This window comes from Scyliorhinus canicula, chromosome 14 (genome assembly GCF_902713615.1).
Source record: "Scyliorhinus canicula chromosome 14, sScyCan1.1, whole genome shotgun sequence".
Lineage (NCBI taxonomy): Eukaryota > Metazoa > Chordata > Chondrichthyes > Carcharhiniformes > Scyliorhinidae > Scyliorhinus > Scyliorhinus canicula.
Window position 1 is genome coordinate 72,047,769 of NC_052159.1, and position 16,510 is coordinate 72,064,278.

The window sequence follows — 16,510 nt, forward strand, 5'->3', positions numbered from 1 at the left end:
ATGGGATCAGAAGTGAGCTGGCAAGGTGGATACAGAACTGGCTAGGTCATAGAAGGCAGAGAGTAGCAATGGAAGGGTGCTTTTCTGATTGGAGGGCTGTGACTAGTGGTGTTCTGCAGGGTTCAGTGCTGGGACCTTTGCTGTTCGTAGTATATATAAATGATTTGGAGGAAAATGTAACTGGTCTGATTAGTAAGTTTGCGGACAACACAAAGGTTGGTGGAATTGCAGATAGTGATGAGGACTGTCAGAGGATACAGCAGGATTTAGATTGATTGGAGACTTGGGCGGCAAAATGGCGGATGGAGTTTAATCCGGACAAATGTGAGGTAATGCATTTTGGAAGGTCTAATACAGGTAGGGAATATACACTGAATGGTAGAACGCTCAAGAGTATTGACAGTCAGAGAGATCTTGGTGTACAGGTCCACAGGTCACTGAAAGGGGCAACACAGGTGGAGAAGGTAGTCAAGAAGACATACGGTATGCTTGCCTTCATTGGCCGGGGCATCGAGTATAAAAATTGGCAAGTCATGTTGCAGCTGTATAGAATCAGCACGGTAGCATTGTGGATAGCACAATTGCTTCACAGCTCCAGGGTCCCAGGTTCGATTCCAGCTTGGATCACTGTCTGTGTGGAGTCTGCACATCCTCCCCGTGTGTATGTGGATTTCCTCCGGATGCTCTGGTTTCCTCCCACAGTCCAAAGATGTGCAGGTTAGGTGGATTGGCCAGGATAAATTGCCCTTAGTGTCCAAAATTGCCCTTGGGTGGGGTTACTGGGTTATGGGGATAGGGTGGAGGTGTTGACCTTGGGTAGGGTGCTCTTTCCAAGAGCCGGTGCGGACTCAATGGGCCGAATGGCCTCCTTCTGCACTGTAAATTCTATGATAATCTATGATAACCTTAGTCAGGCCACACTTGAAGTATAGTGTTCAATTCTGGTCGCCACACTACCAGAAGGATGTGGAGGCTTTTGAGAGAGTGAAGAAGAGATTTACCAGGATGTTGCCTGGTATGGAGGGCATTAGTTATGAGGAGAGGTTGAATAAACTTGATTTGTTCTCACTGGAACAAAGGAGGTTGAGGGTCGACCTGATAGAGCTCTACAAAATTATGAGAGGCATAGACAGGGTGGATAGTCAGAGACTTTTTTCCCAGGGTAGAGGAATCAATTATTAGGGGCCATAGGTTTTAGGTGCGAGGGGCAAGGTTTAGAGGAGATGTACAAGGCAAGTTTTTTTACACAGAGGGTAGTGAGTGCCTGGAACTTGCTGCCAGAGGAGGTGGTGGAAGCAGGGACGATAGTGACATTTAAGGGGTATCTTGACAAATACATGAGCAGGATGGGAATAGAGGGATGCGGACCATAGAAGTGCAGACGATTTTAGTTTAGACGGGCAGCATGGTTGGCGCAGGCTTGGAGGGCTGAAAAGCCTGTTCCTGTGCTGTATTTTTCTTTGTTTTTTGTTCTTAATGTCTCCTTTGCTATTGGCCTCTTTAACTCAGGACAATAGATCCTTTTTATCTCCTCTATCAGGGCCCCTCAAATGTGAAGTGAGTGACAAATTATTCTCATAGTTATCAAAACTGCTGCTCCTCATTAAATCTCCCTGCAGCCTCTGTTCCAAAGAAAACCGTCTCAGTCAATCCAAGATTTCCTCATAGCTGAAGGTTTTCAATTCTGTTAACATCCTCTTAAACTTCCTCTATACAATCTGTCATGAGATCACATCCTTCCTGTAGTGACCAGAACTCCAGTAACTCCAGTAATTCTGGAACTATGCCCTAACTAATGTTTCATACAGTCCTAGCATGATCTCCCTCAGCTACAAAGGTATCCCGTATGCCTTCTTAATCAATCTTATCTTTCTGTTCTGTCATATTCTGGAGCTTATGCATGTGTTCATCAAGGTCCCTTTGCTGGATTAATGAAAGGCCTCATAATAAAGGGGCGCCGAGGCATAACTGATCATAAATTGTTGGAATTTCACACTCACTTTGAGTGAGAAATATGGGTCCATATCTAGTGTTTTAAATAAAGGAAAATTCAAAGGAATGGAAACAGAACCTTTTCATTGTGATGATGAAGGCAGACGAGACCAGAAATCTCATATCACATCCCCAGACACAGCACTTCCTATTCTTGTGGGACAGGGCTGGTGTTGGGAGAGGGTTCATGCAAAAACAATTTATAGAAGAAGCTGGCCATTTGCGTCCTCAGTTATTTAAACTGAAATGGGAATTTGGTTGACCAGGAGGATGAAATTAGGAATATGCCGATTAGATCAAGTTAAAGCTGGTTTGAATTTAGTGGAATTGTTTAGACAGCCAGGGTATCCTTTTGGATCTGGCCCAGGACTCCTTTGTGGGAGATAAGGCACTCTTTTAGAGATAAAGCACCTTTTGGGATTGCAAAAGTAAACATGACTGTGCATAAACTCATTGGAACTGCTAAAGTTGTCAAAGAACTGTCAAGTAGTCAAAAAGCCGTTAAAGCTATCAATGGATTTAACTCTGTTGGACTTTAAATTCAAAATATGTCTGAAGTTTAAAAATCAGTCTTGACATAGGAGTTGTGCCAGAATGACTGATATCAGAATGGGCTGCCTATTAAGTGCGCAATTTGATTGACAGCTCCAAGTAGTTATAGAACAGAAATGTCTGTTTTCATAAGAAATTAGTTTTAAAAGTTTCATTGTGTTAAATTATTTTTTAGTAATTGTTATGAGCCAGGGTTTACAGAACCCCCAAAGTGGATCATGGAGTTCACCTGACCCACAACTTTTAATAGATTGTGGGAGGGGTTAGTTTAGCACAGGGCTAAATTGCTGGCTTTTAAAGCAGACCAAGGCAGGCCAGTAACACGGTTCAATTCCCGTACCAGCCTCCCCGAACAGGTGCTGAAATGTGGTGACTAGGGGCTTTTCACAGTAACTTAGTTTGAATCCTACTTGTGACAATAAGCGATTTTCTTTTTTTTTCATTTCATTTTTCGTATGAGGAGCACACTGCCCACTCTACAGGTGTGGTACAGCAGAAATAGAAAAGTATTTTTTAAAGCAAAACAATGTTTATTCTATGAACTCAAGTTAACCTTTTTAAAACATACAGTGAAGTTTTATGTTTCTGACTAATCTGCCATGTGGAACATTTACAAATGCATTGCTAAAATCGATGTAGACTGCATCAAATATGCTACCTTCACCTTATTACTTTGTCAAAACGTTCAATCAATTTAGTTAGATATCACCTTCTTCACTGAATTGTCTAATGTCAAGCATAATTTGGGCATGCAGAGTGGAGCCTATCAAATAAATGGGTGGAAAGTATTGTGCATGTTCAGCCTTTAATAGCTGTAGCCCACAGTTTAAATGTTGCAACCGCTTAAAAGATTCCCAGAAAATACATTGTAACCTTTCCAACATCTGTAATAATTTGAGCCTATTTGAAATCTTTCCTGTCTTCGGGAAAAATAAAATCAGTGAAAGCTGAACAAATGTGAAGGTAGAAAATACTGTGGACAAGCAATGAGATAGCTTTGCAACCAGAACCAATTTTTGGTGACTGATATAGAGGAGATGCCACTGCCTGAGATGGTTATGAGATAAGATTATAACTGATCAGATTCTGACCTCAACTCTACTTCCCTGTCTATCCCCGAGAGCCTTCGACTCCCTTTTAAGTCAAGGATCTGTCAAATTCAGATTAATATTGGTCACCTCAGAAAGTTTTCCATTCTTCTTCCACCCAGCCAAAGAGAAACATAAAAGAGGCACTATTATTATAGTCTGAATATATTGTACTAATAAGTATTGGATGACATTATAGGCATGGAGGCCTGAGCTTTACCAGAGCTGCAATGCCCTTAGCACTCAGAATGGGCAGAACTCTCCCAACTATTCTGCAATGCGGTATGGTGAATCTGGTGGGAACCAAAATGTTGGAGACCTGCCTATTGCAATGCTCCCAATGGTGGGTCGCTCATCCCTCTGGCGGGTGACAAAAATATAATTTACATCTCATAAATGCTCATTGTCACACTTTTAAATCTTGCAACACGCCAGCAGGAAAGAGTACCCCGATCTCCCATCCGTCCTCCCACCCCTTGGGCATTGGGATCCCTGGCAGACAAGGGGAACACACCCAACCCCCAAACAGAGGGCCAACTTCTCCCCAACACTCAATGGTTGGGTGATCCCTATACCCCTCCCCACACCACACAGGCATCAGGGTGACCCAACACCACGCACCCATCACCATATTTGCCGGCATCGGGGCTGCCCCATGCCGCCAGACAGACACAGCCATACCCTCCCCACCCACATCACCCCCTCCCCAAATAATGGACACCCCCCCAAAGGGGTTCTCCGGAAGCCGTGCCCCTCGGACCCATTCCTGGCCTCATCCTGGCACTGCCCCCTAACAGTGCCTATCTGCCAACTCCGAGATTTGCACTGACATGTCCCTCACTACCCGAGCAATATAGTCACCTCTGCGCCCCTGGCATGATCATCGCAACTGGTTTCCATGCTTGGAAACCAGTAATGATTCCCATCTGCGTGAAATATTGCTGGTGGGGAGGATCATTCAACACCCCTGGAAGTAATAGCGTTTACCCATAGAATAATATTTAAATGTAGTGAATTTTATGGTAATCAGGTTCAAGCCCTTTCTGGGCATGAACTAGATATTTCTAGATGAGGGGTGGGGAGGATCTCAAACTGAGATCTCAACATGGGTGAAAATCCCATTATGGCCCTCGCACGAGAGTTAGCGGCCATGACAGGATTTTTGCCCCCGGCAAAATTTTTACCTGCTCTTACCTGAGATACTGCCTCTGGACTGCTCCCAGCATTTACTGGGGAAATGCAATAATAATAATCTTTATTGTCACAAGTAGGCTTATATTAAACTGCAATGAAGTTACTGTGAAAAGCCCCGAGTCACCACATTCTGGTGCCTATTCGGGTACACAAAGGGAGAATTCAGAATGTCCAAATTACCTAACAGCACGTCTTTCGGGACTTGTGGGAGGAAACCGTAGCAATCGGAGGAAACTCACGCAGACACCGGGAGAATGTGCAGACTCCACACAGACAGTGACCCAAACCGGGAATCGAACCTGGGACCCAGATGCTGTGAAGCAGCAGTGCTAACCACTGAACTAACCATGCTGTCCCAATGAGTAAATGTCATGAGCTCCTCTAACAGGTGAGAGGACATCATGCAAATGGTAATACAGAAGTTGACATGGTACAGCTTTGATCGCATAGTTATACCCTTAACAACTGGAAGAGATATAACAAGCAAGTTATCACTCACTGAAAATAAATTTTGTGATTGAAGATTCTATCCATTTGTCTGTGAACCAGCATCTCCAGAAGAAACCCTCATGGTGATAAGTCACACTCAACTGCCTCTGTAAAACCATCCAAAACAAAAAAAAAGACTGTTAGTTTGCACATATACAACTTAAATTCAGCAAGATAATTACAATATTCATTCATAATTTTATTAATTGGAGACAATTTTGAGCTCTGATTCTAGCCAGTGAGAAATTCAGTGGCACTAAAAATCCAGAGAGAATCGGTAAATGTGATTCTCGCTGGCATGATTAGGTTTCGGAATTTTTACTCCCTCTGCACTGGAGTACTGTGAATCGTGCGACAGGAGTCCAGGAGCCTCATTTTAACACATTTGCTTGTCATTTGCAAACACATTCTCCACATCTCCCCCCGATGGAATATTCAGTGGGCATGATGTCATGACAGCATCATTTACAACAGGTTTGGCCAAGCATGAGGCAGTTGAGGGGAGTCCTCCAGGGGCGCAGAGGTAAGTATAGCCCCTGGCACAGGTTGGCACTTCCAAGTTGGCACTGCTAGATTGGCACTGCCAGGTTGTGCTGGGGATAGTGCTGGGGCTGGATGCTAGTGGGATCCCCATGGCAGGGTGCATGTATGTGTGGTGGGCAGGGGGGAGAGAACAAACATGGCGGGGAGAAGGCGGGGGTGGGGGAGGCTGGCGATGAATGTTGGGAGTAGGGTACAGCCCTCGAGAACTCCATCACGTGGGCTTGGGGCTGTTAGACTGCAGTGCTGTCTAAAAACTCCAAATACTCCAAAATAGACTCAATTGCATGATGAACATATATTATTCGCAAATCCAGAGTGGAAATTTGGGCATCACTTCAGTTCTCCTTTGAGCTTCCAACTGGATTCAGAACAATATGCCAAATAACAGGAAATAGAAAACTGTCAGGAGAGGAATATAGTTTAAAACCACTCACTGCTTTGAAAGATATTATTCTAAAATCCTGAGGGCCAGAGAGTGTAGATTAATCATATGAAGCACCAGGCTTCCTCACTTTCACTGTTAGGATTATCCTTTTCTGGGGCAGGGCGTGGCACAGTGGTTAGCACTAGGACTACTACGCTGAGGACCTGGGTTCGAATCCAGGACCCGGGTCACTATCCAAGTAGAGTTGGCACATTCTCCCTGTATCTGCATGGGTTTCACCCCCACAACCCAAAGATGTGCATTGTAGGTGGATTGGCCGTGCTAAATTGCCCATGAATCGGAAAAGAAAATAATTGGGTATTCTAAAATTTAAAATAAAGGATTATCCTGTTCCTACAACCAGATAATACTGCAGATACTTGAAAATTCCAACAAAAAACGGAGAATACTGAAAATGTTCAGATTAGAAGCACAATCTAACTGCCGTGTTGCGCTTGAACAGAAGCGTGACGTGGCTGGTAGATGCCGGGAGAAGCCTCGTACTTCCCTCTAGCCACTCACGAGATCTGGGTAGGTCAGGATCCCGCCCATAATTGGCGTGACCAAGTCGCTTTCGCTTAAATTAATTTTAAACCAACTTCAGTGAGCTCACCCAGGATCTACCGGCCTCCCGGGATAGGCTCCAGCCAGGGGCCATTCAGTATTCGACCACACAAAAGTGGACCAGGCGGAACAGCACATCGGAGGCCTCTTGGTGGTTAGAGACCACCACTTGGTGGTCCCCTGGCCCTCCCACTGGAACACGGGGACCTTGGCACTGCCACCCTTGCACTATTAGCTAACCCACTCTGCAGGACCACTAATTGTCTCCATGCCCTGCCAGCCCCCTGTGCACCTGCTCCCATCCAGCCTTCCCCCGGACAGATTGTCAAAACCCATGTGTCACACCCAGGACCCACATTACACTGCAGCTATGCTCCCAGCAGACGCACACTTCCTGCCTCATCCCCATCTGTAGGACCTAACAACACACAAACCTCTAAAGCATGGAGGCGAATGGTGGCACAGGGTAACCCTCTCCACCATACGAACAGGTGCCACCCTGCTGGCAGGATAATACATAGCTCACCAAATGAGGACACCCACAGTCGATCCTACTGGGGAGACAGGAGAGGGCTGCAGAGCCTATTGCTGACACAGGTTGCAGCAGCCACCGGTATCCCTGTTGATAGGAACAGGTGGTGAGGATAGAGGCTACCCGGTGCCACTCAATGCTGGGAACAAGGGTGCAGTGGGGAAGGCAACATATCGGGGGAATGGCTGAGGGGTGGGTGTTGGTTTTGTGGAGGGTGAAGCTGAGGTGCAGCACCATGTAGCCTGTTGGATCTGGATGGTCAAGGGAATAATCATCTTGCTAACATGTCTTCTCTTTTCCCCACTGCAGAGAATGAATTTCGGAGTACAGCCAAGAATGCTTGCTATCTAACTGGCCATAGCTGCTTTTGAGGATGTACAGAGGCTGATGGCACAGGGCGTGCTCGGGGAGGACCCTGAACAAGAGAAGAGCAGGGACCAGCCAGTGTGATTTCAGTGCCGGCCATCCAGCAGACCGAGGAAGCAGTGCGAAGGAGGCACGTGTATACTGTCAGTGCCTGTCCTTCGAGGAGATGCCAGCCCACCAAAGACTTCAGCTAACGAAGGAGACCTGCTCCACTTGTGCAAGATGGTGGCACAGCTGATGGAGGATACCGGTTCCCAGTAGCCGTCAAAGTGACAGGTGCCCTTAACATTTATGCCTGACATCTTTCCAGGGTCCAGTCGGGACCTATCTGGGATCTCTCAGATATCCGTCCACAGGTGCATCCGCGCAGTGACAGATACTATGTGTGCCCGGGCAGCAGACTATATAAATTTCAATCTGGACCAAGCCTACGAGCATGGGCTCATCAGGGGGTGCCCTTCATCAATCAGACAAACCTCCACTCCACTCCATTTGGAGCTGGTTTAGCACAGGGCTAAACAGCTGGCTTTTAAAGCAGGCCAAGGCAGGCCAGCAGCACGGTTCAATTCCCGTTCCAGCCTCCCCGAACAGGTGCCGGAATGTGGCGACGAGGGGCTTTTCACAGTAACTTCACTTGAAGCATACTTGTGACAATAAGCGATTTTCATTTTTTCATTTTCATGAGGAAGACAGTGCGATTGGAAAGGACACAGGTAGTAGCAACCGGAGGATGGTCCATCCGCCCACTGATCCACTAGGACTGGCCGCCAGCCCCGGTCCTGCACCCTGGCGAGTCCATATGGAATTCTAAATGCGTCTAAGGAAGCTTGCAGAATTCTGCAAATATGGTGCTGCCCTCTCTGAGATGTTGCGGGATAGATTGGTCTGTCCGCGAATGATTATCTGCAGTTGAACTGCGTTTCATCGCATGTTTACCCTACGGCATGCCGAGGCTTTTTTGTGCTCCCCATATTCCTACGTGCTACTGCCTAAGTTAGAGGCAGAGCTCGAAGGCCTGGAGCTCATCCGGATTGTGAAGTTGGCGGATTAGGCAGCACCGGACGACCCCAAAATTAAGCCAGTGGCACGGTTTGCCTCTGCGGCAGTCATAAATTGACTGGGAATAGAGCCTCCAAGATGGACTGGTGTTCAATGCCACAGAATGAGGACCTGTATGCCAAGTTGGCCAAGGGTCACTCATTCACCAAACTCAAAATGAGCCACGCGTACCTCCAGTTGGTACTGGACCCGGAGTCTGGTCACTACATAACAGTGAACACACACCGGAGGTTGTATGGGTCTACGAGGTGCCTTTGGCATATCATCAGCCTCTGCCATTTTCCAGTGCCTGATGGAGAATACTGTACAGAGGCTGCCGTGTGTGGTGTCTGCCTGGACGACATCATGGTCATGGGAAAATTTGAACACGTCCACCTATATTTTTATGTATTTATTTATTTTTTGTTCATTCATGGGACAGGGCAGTAATTGCCTTGAGGTAACAATTGCTGTGGGTCTGGGGTTCTGGAGTCATATGTAGGCCAGATCAGATAAGGATGGCAGATTTCCTTCCCTAAAAGACATCAGTGAACCAGATCATTTTTTTTTAAAATGACAATCAACAGTGGTTTCGTGGTCACCATTAGACTTTTAATTCTACAGTTTTATTGAATAAAAATGTCACCATCTGCAGTGGCGAGATTTGAATCTGGATCCCCACAGCATTACACTGGGTCTCTAGTTAACTAATCTACTGATAATACCACTAGGCCACCACCTGCCCGGTATATAACCTAGATGAGGTGCTCCACCACTTTGAAGGAGCCTGGGTTCGCCTCCACAGAGAGCAGTGCATTTTCCATGCCTGAGAGGTGACCTACTTCGGTTTTTCATGCCCGAGAGGTGACCTAGCTGGGCTATCGCGTCGACCGGGAGGGCATCCACATGGTCGAAGATAAAGTGTGGGCCATCTGGCAGGTCCCCGGGCCAGGAGCCATGCCAGAGCTCCGTTCAACACTGGGGCTGGTAAATTGTTAAGGGAAATTCATCCCGGGCCTTGCGACGATGTTGCCCTCCTGCACAATTTCCTCAAAAAAGAACAGGAGTGGGTGTGGGGGGCACCGCAGGAGTCCGCATTTGCTGAGGTAAAAAGGTAGCTCACTTCTTCTCCGCTGCTGACCCATTTTGACCCTGCAAAACTGCTCTTGGTCACTTGCGACGCCTCACCATGTGGCATCGGTGCAATGCTTTCTCATTGGATGGGCAACAGCAAGGAACATCCGATTGCTTTCGCCTCGAGGACAGTGACTGCGGCTGAGTGCAATTATGCTCAGATAGAGAAGGAGGGCCTGGCTGTGGTCTTCACCAAAAAGAAGTTCCACCAGTACATCTACCGGCGTCAGTCCACTGTATTGATCGATCATAAGTTGCTGCTGGGGTTGTTGGAAGAGGGCAGGGCCATCCCAACTATAGCGTCAGCCAGAATGCAAATGGGCCTTCTTAATAGCAGAGTACTAATACCCAATGGAATATCACCCTGGGATGCAAATCGCAAATGCTGACACATTGAGTAGGTTCATGATTCCGAGAATACTGCTGATGCACTCCAAAGCCAGCAAGGTCATCACTATGATGCATGTTATGGATACAGTGTCAGTCACGGCGGCCCGGACACATGCATGGACACAGTCTGACCCCTTATAATCCAAACTTTTTCCTCAAGTGTTCTATGGGGCCCAGCATCACTCCCTTGCCAGTGAACTGAAAGCTTTTACCTCGAAGATCACTGAATTTAGTGCAGAGGACCCTATACTCCTTTGGGGGATGCAGACAGTGGTCCCACACAAGGGACAAGCACATATCTTGGTAGATCTCCATAACGGACATCCCGACATGTCTAAGATGAAGGTGACCGCCCAAAGTTACGTGTGGTGGCCGGGGTTGGACATGGAGATTGAGCTGCTCACCCAACAGTGCAAAGTGTTCAGGAGCAGCAGAAGTTTGCACCTGTGCTTCATCTCTGGGAGTGGCTGGGCCGACCATAGGTCGACCCTGCCAATTTTGCCGGTTCTTTTCAGTGGTCCATGTTCCTTCTCAGCGACAGACACTCCAAATGGCTGGACATTAGTATGATAAAATAAAGCATAGAATTTCTACAGTGCAGTATGAGGCCGTTGGCCAATCAGGTCTGCACTGACCCTGTGAAAGAGCATCATACCCATATCCAATCCCTAGTCCTATCATCGTAACCAGACCTAAGCTGCACATCTTTAGACTGGGAAGAAACCGTAGCACCTGGAGGAAGCCCACGCACACACGGGAAGAATGCGCAAACTCCACATCGACAGTCACCAAAGGCTGGAATTGAACCTGTGTCCCTGGCAGCAGTGTTAACCACTGTGCCACCGTGCTGGTCAACGAATATCATTGACAACTTTGAGGGCGAAGACCGAGAAGCTCAGGCTCTCATTTAGCACGCACGGTGTCCAGGAGGTACACAAGAATAGGACAGCGTTTACCAGTGCAGAGTTCGGAATTTTCAGGTGCACGTCAAATATTTTGGCCAAAAGAGCGGTCCAGCATGGTATGAACAAACAGACCTCGGGGTCCCTTGACACAGGTTTGGCGCATTCCTTTCCTGCTACCGCTCCGTACGACATGCCGTCACTGACATGGCACGGGCAGAACTTTTCATGGGACATCAGCTTTGAACTCGCCTCAGCCTGGTGTGCCAGACATTAGCGGAAAAGTACGCCATGGGCAGGAGCCGCTGGGACATTGCTATGTCGAGCATGCCCCACCTCGACGGTTCATGCTGGGTGACTTCGGAGATGGAGCCAAGTGGGTTCCTGGCATATCAGCTGGAAGACAGGACCAGTGTCGTACTGGGTTTGTGTGCAGTACAGGGAATTGAATAGGCACCTTGCTCGTCTCCAGTAGGAACCCTGTGATATGAGACCCCTTTTTGGAGGAGCTGGGTCTGCCCCTAGCCGGCCAGCGCCAGCGACTCATTAAGCAACGTCCCACGAGGATCTTGATGCTGATGCAAAATGCCGAGGATTCTGACTCTGCATGGAGTTTCTGCCACCGGATGTTTCTGACGGGAGCGGTGGTCCCGCCACAATGCTCAACGAGGAAACCATAGAATCATAGAATTTACAATGCAGAAGGAGGCTATTCAGCCCAATGAGTCTGCACCGGCTCTTGGAAAGAGCAGCCTACCCAAGGCCACACTCCACCCTCTCCCCATAACCCAATAACCCCACCCAACACTAAGGGCAATTTTGGACACTAAGGGTAATTTAGCATGGTCAATCCACCTAACCTGCACATCTTTGGACTGTGGGAGGAAACCGGAGCACCTGGAGGAAACCCACGCACACACGGGGAGAATGTGCAGACTCCGCACAGACAGTGACCCAAGCCGGGAATCGAACCTGGGACCCTGGAGCTGTGAAGCAATTGTGTAAACCACTGTGCTACTGTGCTGCCCTCTATGCTACTGTGCTGCCCTAATGTTGGTCACCAGCTCGCTGTATGCTGCCTGGCCCTGCACTGACAAAGCCAGAGAGACAGCCATGGATTAAGAGGTGCAGAGTTCCTCCTCCTCCTTTGCCGGACGCGTTTTTAGGGGTGGGGGGGAGGAATGTTGTAACCCCCATGGGATCCACGGGGCCGGACCAATTAGGTTCACCGTGGGTCTCTTGGAGAGCAACAAGCTCCTCCACTAAGAGGCAGACCCCTCTCATCAGCAGGAGGGGAAACCAGACTATAAAAACCCAGTCGAGTGTGAACCGGGTGCAGGTAATCCCTTCTGGAATCTGTGTTTGCCTTACCACTGTAAATAAACCTTTACATTCCCAATGCTTCCCACGTGGCTGCTTCTGTGCACTCAACAACAAGGATATAAAAAAGAAAGTAACTCCTCATAAAGTAAATATTTCTCCCTTCGAAACAGAGAAAGGAGAAATTATCAAGGGGAATGAAAATAATGACTGGGACATTGAATATATTTTGTGTTTGTCCTTGCAAAACGCACAAATTAGCTACCAGAAATACAGGGTAACTGAGGAGCTGAATGTCAGAAAATTCAGGTAATTAATGTCAGCAGAGAGCAAGTATTGTAGACACCTGTTGAACACATCCAGCAAATACCCATAACTTGATGGTTTTAATAGGGGTAGCTGCAAAGACAGTGGTGCACTCATTTGCAAAATTTCTAGATTCTAAATGGTCCCAACAGATTTGAAGCTGCTATTCCAGAAAGGAGACAGAGATAAAATAAGGAACTACAGGCCAGTTCGCCTGACATTCGTCATTGGAAAATCCTGAAATCCATTATGTGGGAAGTCTTAACACTTATAAAATCATGGTATGATCAGACCAAGTCAATGTGGTATCGCAAAAGGAAAATCTAACTAGTGGGGTAAATAAAGGAGAACTTTATTTTCAAAAGGTTCTCGATAAAATGCCACATGAAAGGTTAATATACAAAATAAGAGCTCATGGATATGGAGGAATTATATGAGAGAGAGAGAGAGACCCATTATGAATTCACCTGATTCTCACTGTAAGGGACCTACATTTGCCTTCACCAGTCTATTTTTCTGCACATATCCGTAGAGCAGTTACAGCGGAAGGCTGTGGAGGTCACCCAGAGAGGTCATGAAGGAAGCTGCTCCAGATTACAGACTTTCAAAAAGGGTTCAAAAGGAACTTGACCTTTCCATACTTTCTGTGCCCCTATTAATAAAGCCAAGAATACTATATGCTTTTTCAATTGCTCTGTCCATCTGTCTTGCTACCTCCAATGGTCTATGCACATTTACACCCAGGTCTCCCTGCCCCAAGAATTTTACGACTTATTTTAAAGTATCTCTCCAGGTTCTTCCTCCCAAAATGCATCACCTCACACTTCTTTGCATTGAACTTTATCTGCCACCTATCTGCCCACTTCATCAACCTATCCATGTCCTTTTGAAGTTTTACACTGTCCTCTTCAAAGTTTACATTACTTCCAAGTTTTGTGTCATCCACAAGCTTTGAAACTATCCCCTGTACTCCAACTCTGAACCTTTTGTATTTCTCTTGGTTCTCAACTATATTTTCTTCCTGATCCCTGTCATAAGCACATCTTTTCTTCCTTACCTCAATAATTTTCCAAACTGCGCTGGCTCTTCCTAATCAATCCACAAATCTGTTGTGTGGCACTATATCAAATGTCTTATGAAACACCAACAGCATTACTCTCATCAACCCTTTCTGTTGCCTCCTCAAAAACTCCAGCAAATTTGCTAAACATGACTTCCCCTTTAGAAAATGATGTTGCCTCTTCCTAGTTAATCCATATTTTCTATGTGACTACTAATTCTATCCTGAATAATTGTTTCCAGAAGTTTTCCCACAACTAATGTGATTTCAGAATTTAGTTAAATACAGTTATGCAGTATCATATTGCATGTGAGCAGTAACTTGATAATGAAGTCCAGGTACCATAGGATGTGGTCTTAGTTCCTCTTTCCACTTGAATTCAGTTGTGTCAATGCTTTTGAGGAACAAGCAGACCAGGTACATGCTCACAAGTATGGACGTATAGTTGGGAGGGAAGGGAGTTGCTAACTGGGACGTTCATGCATATTTACCAACAACCTCAACATAAGGTAAGTTACGGACATCAGCAGTGAGTAAGTTAATAGGTTAAGTAAGATAAAGTAATTTTAAATAGTTCCATTGTAGGACTCACCATAAATAAGGGTAAATCCCAGTTGTGTAGTTCTCTTCCTGGAGCGTATCGCTTTTTACGGACAACTGGTTGATTCATTACAGTTGAAATCCCTTTCCCTTTGAAGTGTTCCCGATTTGACGCAGTTGAATTGGAGCACTGCAACAAATTACAAGAGGACAATATAAAGTTGCAGAATCAGCAAATACTTGAAAAATTCAATTCAATACAGAAAAGCGTGAGGAAAATACATTTTTGTCAGAAGAATAGAGAGATCATGGGCGAAATTCTCGGAGAATCGCCTGGGGCCAGCGAAAATCCCGCCCCCGCCGTGGCAGAAATTCTACGCCACCCGGGAATTGACGGGGGCGGGAATCACGCCCCGCTGATCGGCGTGCCCTCCGCGCTGATCAGCGAGCCCCCCGCGGCGATTCTCCGGCCCGCGATGGGCCGAAGTCCCGCCGCCGAGAGGCCTCTCCCGCCGCCGTGGTTTCAACCACCTCTGGTGCCGGCGCGATTGGCAGCGCGAGCGGGCCCCCGGGGCCCTGGCGGGGGCGCGGGGCGATCGGACCCCGGGGGTGCCCCCAGGGTGGCCTGGCCCGCGATCGGGGCCCACCAATCGGTGGGCGGGCCAATGCCGTGGGGGCACTCTTTTTCTTCCGCCACCGCCACGGCCTCCAACATGGCGGAGGCGGAAGAGAATCCCCCAGCGCGCATGTGCTGGTGGTGACGTCAGAGGCAGCTGACGCACCGGCGCATGCGCGAACCGGTGAAGGCCTTTCGGCCAGCCCCGGCGCCGGGCGACGGGCGTCAAAGGCTGCTGGCGCCGGTTTTGGCGCCAGTCGGCGTGGCGCCAACCACTCCGGCGCGGGCCTAGCCCCCAAAGGTGCGGAGAATTCCGCACCTTTGGGGAGGACCGACGCTGGAGTGGTTGGCGCCACTCCGCTACGCCGGGACCCCCCGCCCTGCTGGGTAGGGGAGAATCCCGGCCCATGTATTACTTGGAAATTGCAAGTGTAGATGGGGTAGAGAAACAAAGGTCAGAATGCAAGTACAACATTAAAGGTTATGCCACAGATTGGCAAGGCCAAAATAAAGAAGCAAACAAAGCCCTAGGTTTATTTCCCGATAAAAGAAGGAAGAAAAAGAGGCATATGATGTATGCCGGAATAATAATACCAATAGAAATCAGAAAGAGTTTCTCAAAGGGAGGAGAGGGGCTAAGGATGGAATAAGGAAGGCTAAGAAGAAGCATGAGGAATGAATGGCAGTGCCTTCAGTTCCTTCCTCCAAATCGCTGATGTATATTGTGAAAAGTTGTGGTCCCAGCACCGACCCCTGAGGTACACCACTACTCACCGGCTGGCATCCTGAAAAATACCCTTTTAAACCCACTCTCTGCCTTCTGCCAGTCAGCCAATCCTCTATCCATGCCAGGATCTTACCCTTAACACCATTGACTCTTTACGTATTTAACAGTCTCCGATGCAGCACCTTGTCAAAGGCCTTCTGGAAATCTAAATAAATCATGTCCACTGGTTCTCCTTTGTCTAACTTCCTTGTTACTTCCTCAAAGAACTCGAACAGATTTGTCAGACATGACCTCCCCTTGACGAATTCATGCTGACTCAGTCCTATTTTATCATGTACTTCCAAGTACTCCACGATCTCATCTTTAATAATGGGCTCTAAAATCTTACCAATGACTGAAGTCAGGCTAACCGGCCTATAATTTCCCGTCTTCTGCCTCTCACCCTTCTTAAACAGGGGTGTTACATTAGCCACCTTCCAGTCTTCTGGGACCCTTCCTGCCTCCAGTGATCCCTGAAAGGTCATCACCAATGACTCCACAATCTCCTGAGCTATTTCTTTTAGAACCCTGGGGTGTAGTCCATCCGGTCCAGGTGATTTATCCACCTTCAGATTTTCAGTTTCCCCAGAACCTTCTCTTTGTTAATGGTCACTGCACTCACATCTGCCCCCTGGTTCTCCTGGAACTCTGGCATCCCACTGGTGTCTTCCACCATGAAGACTAATGCAAACTA

General features: G+C 47.4%; 1 protein-coding gene across 1 annotated transcript in view; it reads right to left on the reverse strand.

Moving 5' to 3' along the window:
• The window catches only part of LOC119977312 (transmembrane protein 182-like), a 172,284-nt gene that overhangs the window by 91,655 nt on the left and 64,119 nt on the right, over window positions 1-16,510 (reverse strand). The window contains exons 3-4 of the mRNA XM_038818079.1: window positions 14,487-14,624; window positions 5,326-5,422 (exon numbers count right to left, since the gene is read on the reverse strand). Of these exons, the coding sequence (XP_038674007.1) occupies window positions 5,326-5,422; window positions 14,487-14,624 (235 nt within the window). The remainder of the gene's footprint in view (window positions 1-5,325; window positions 5,423-14,486; window positions 14,625-16,510) is intronic.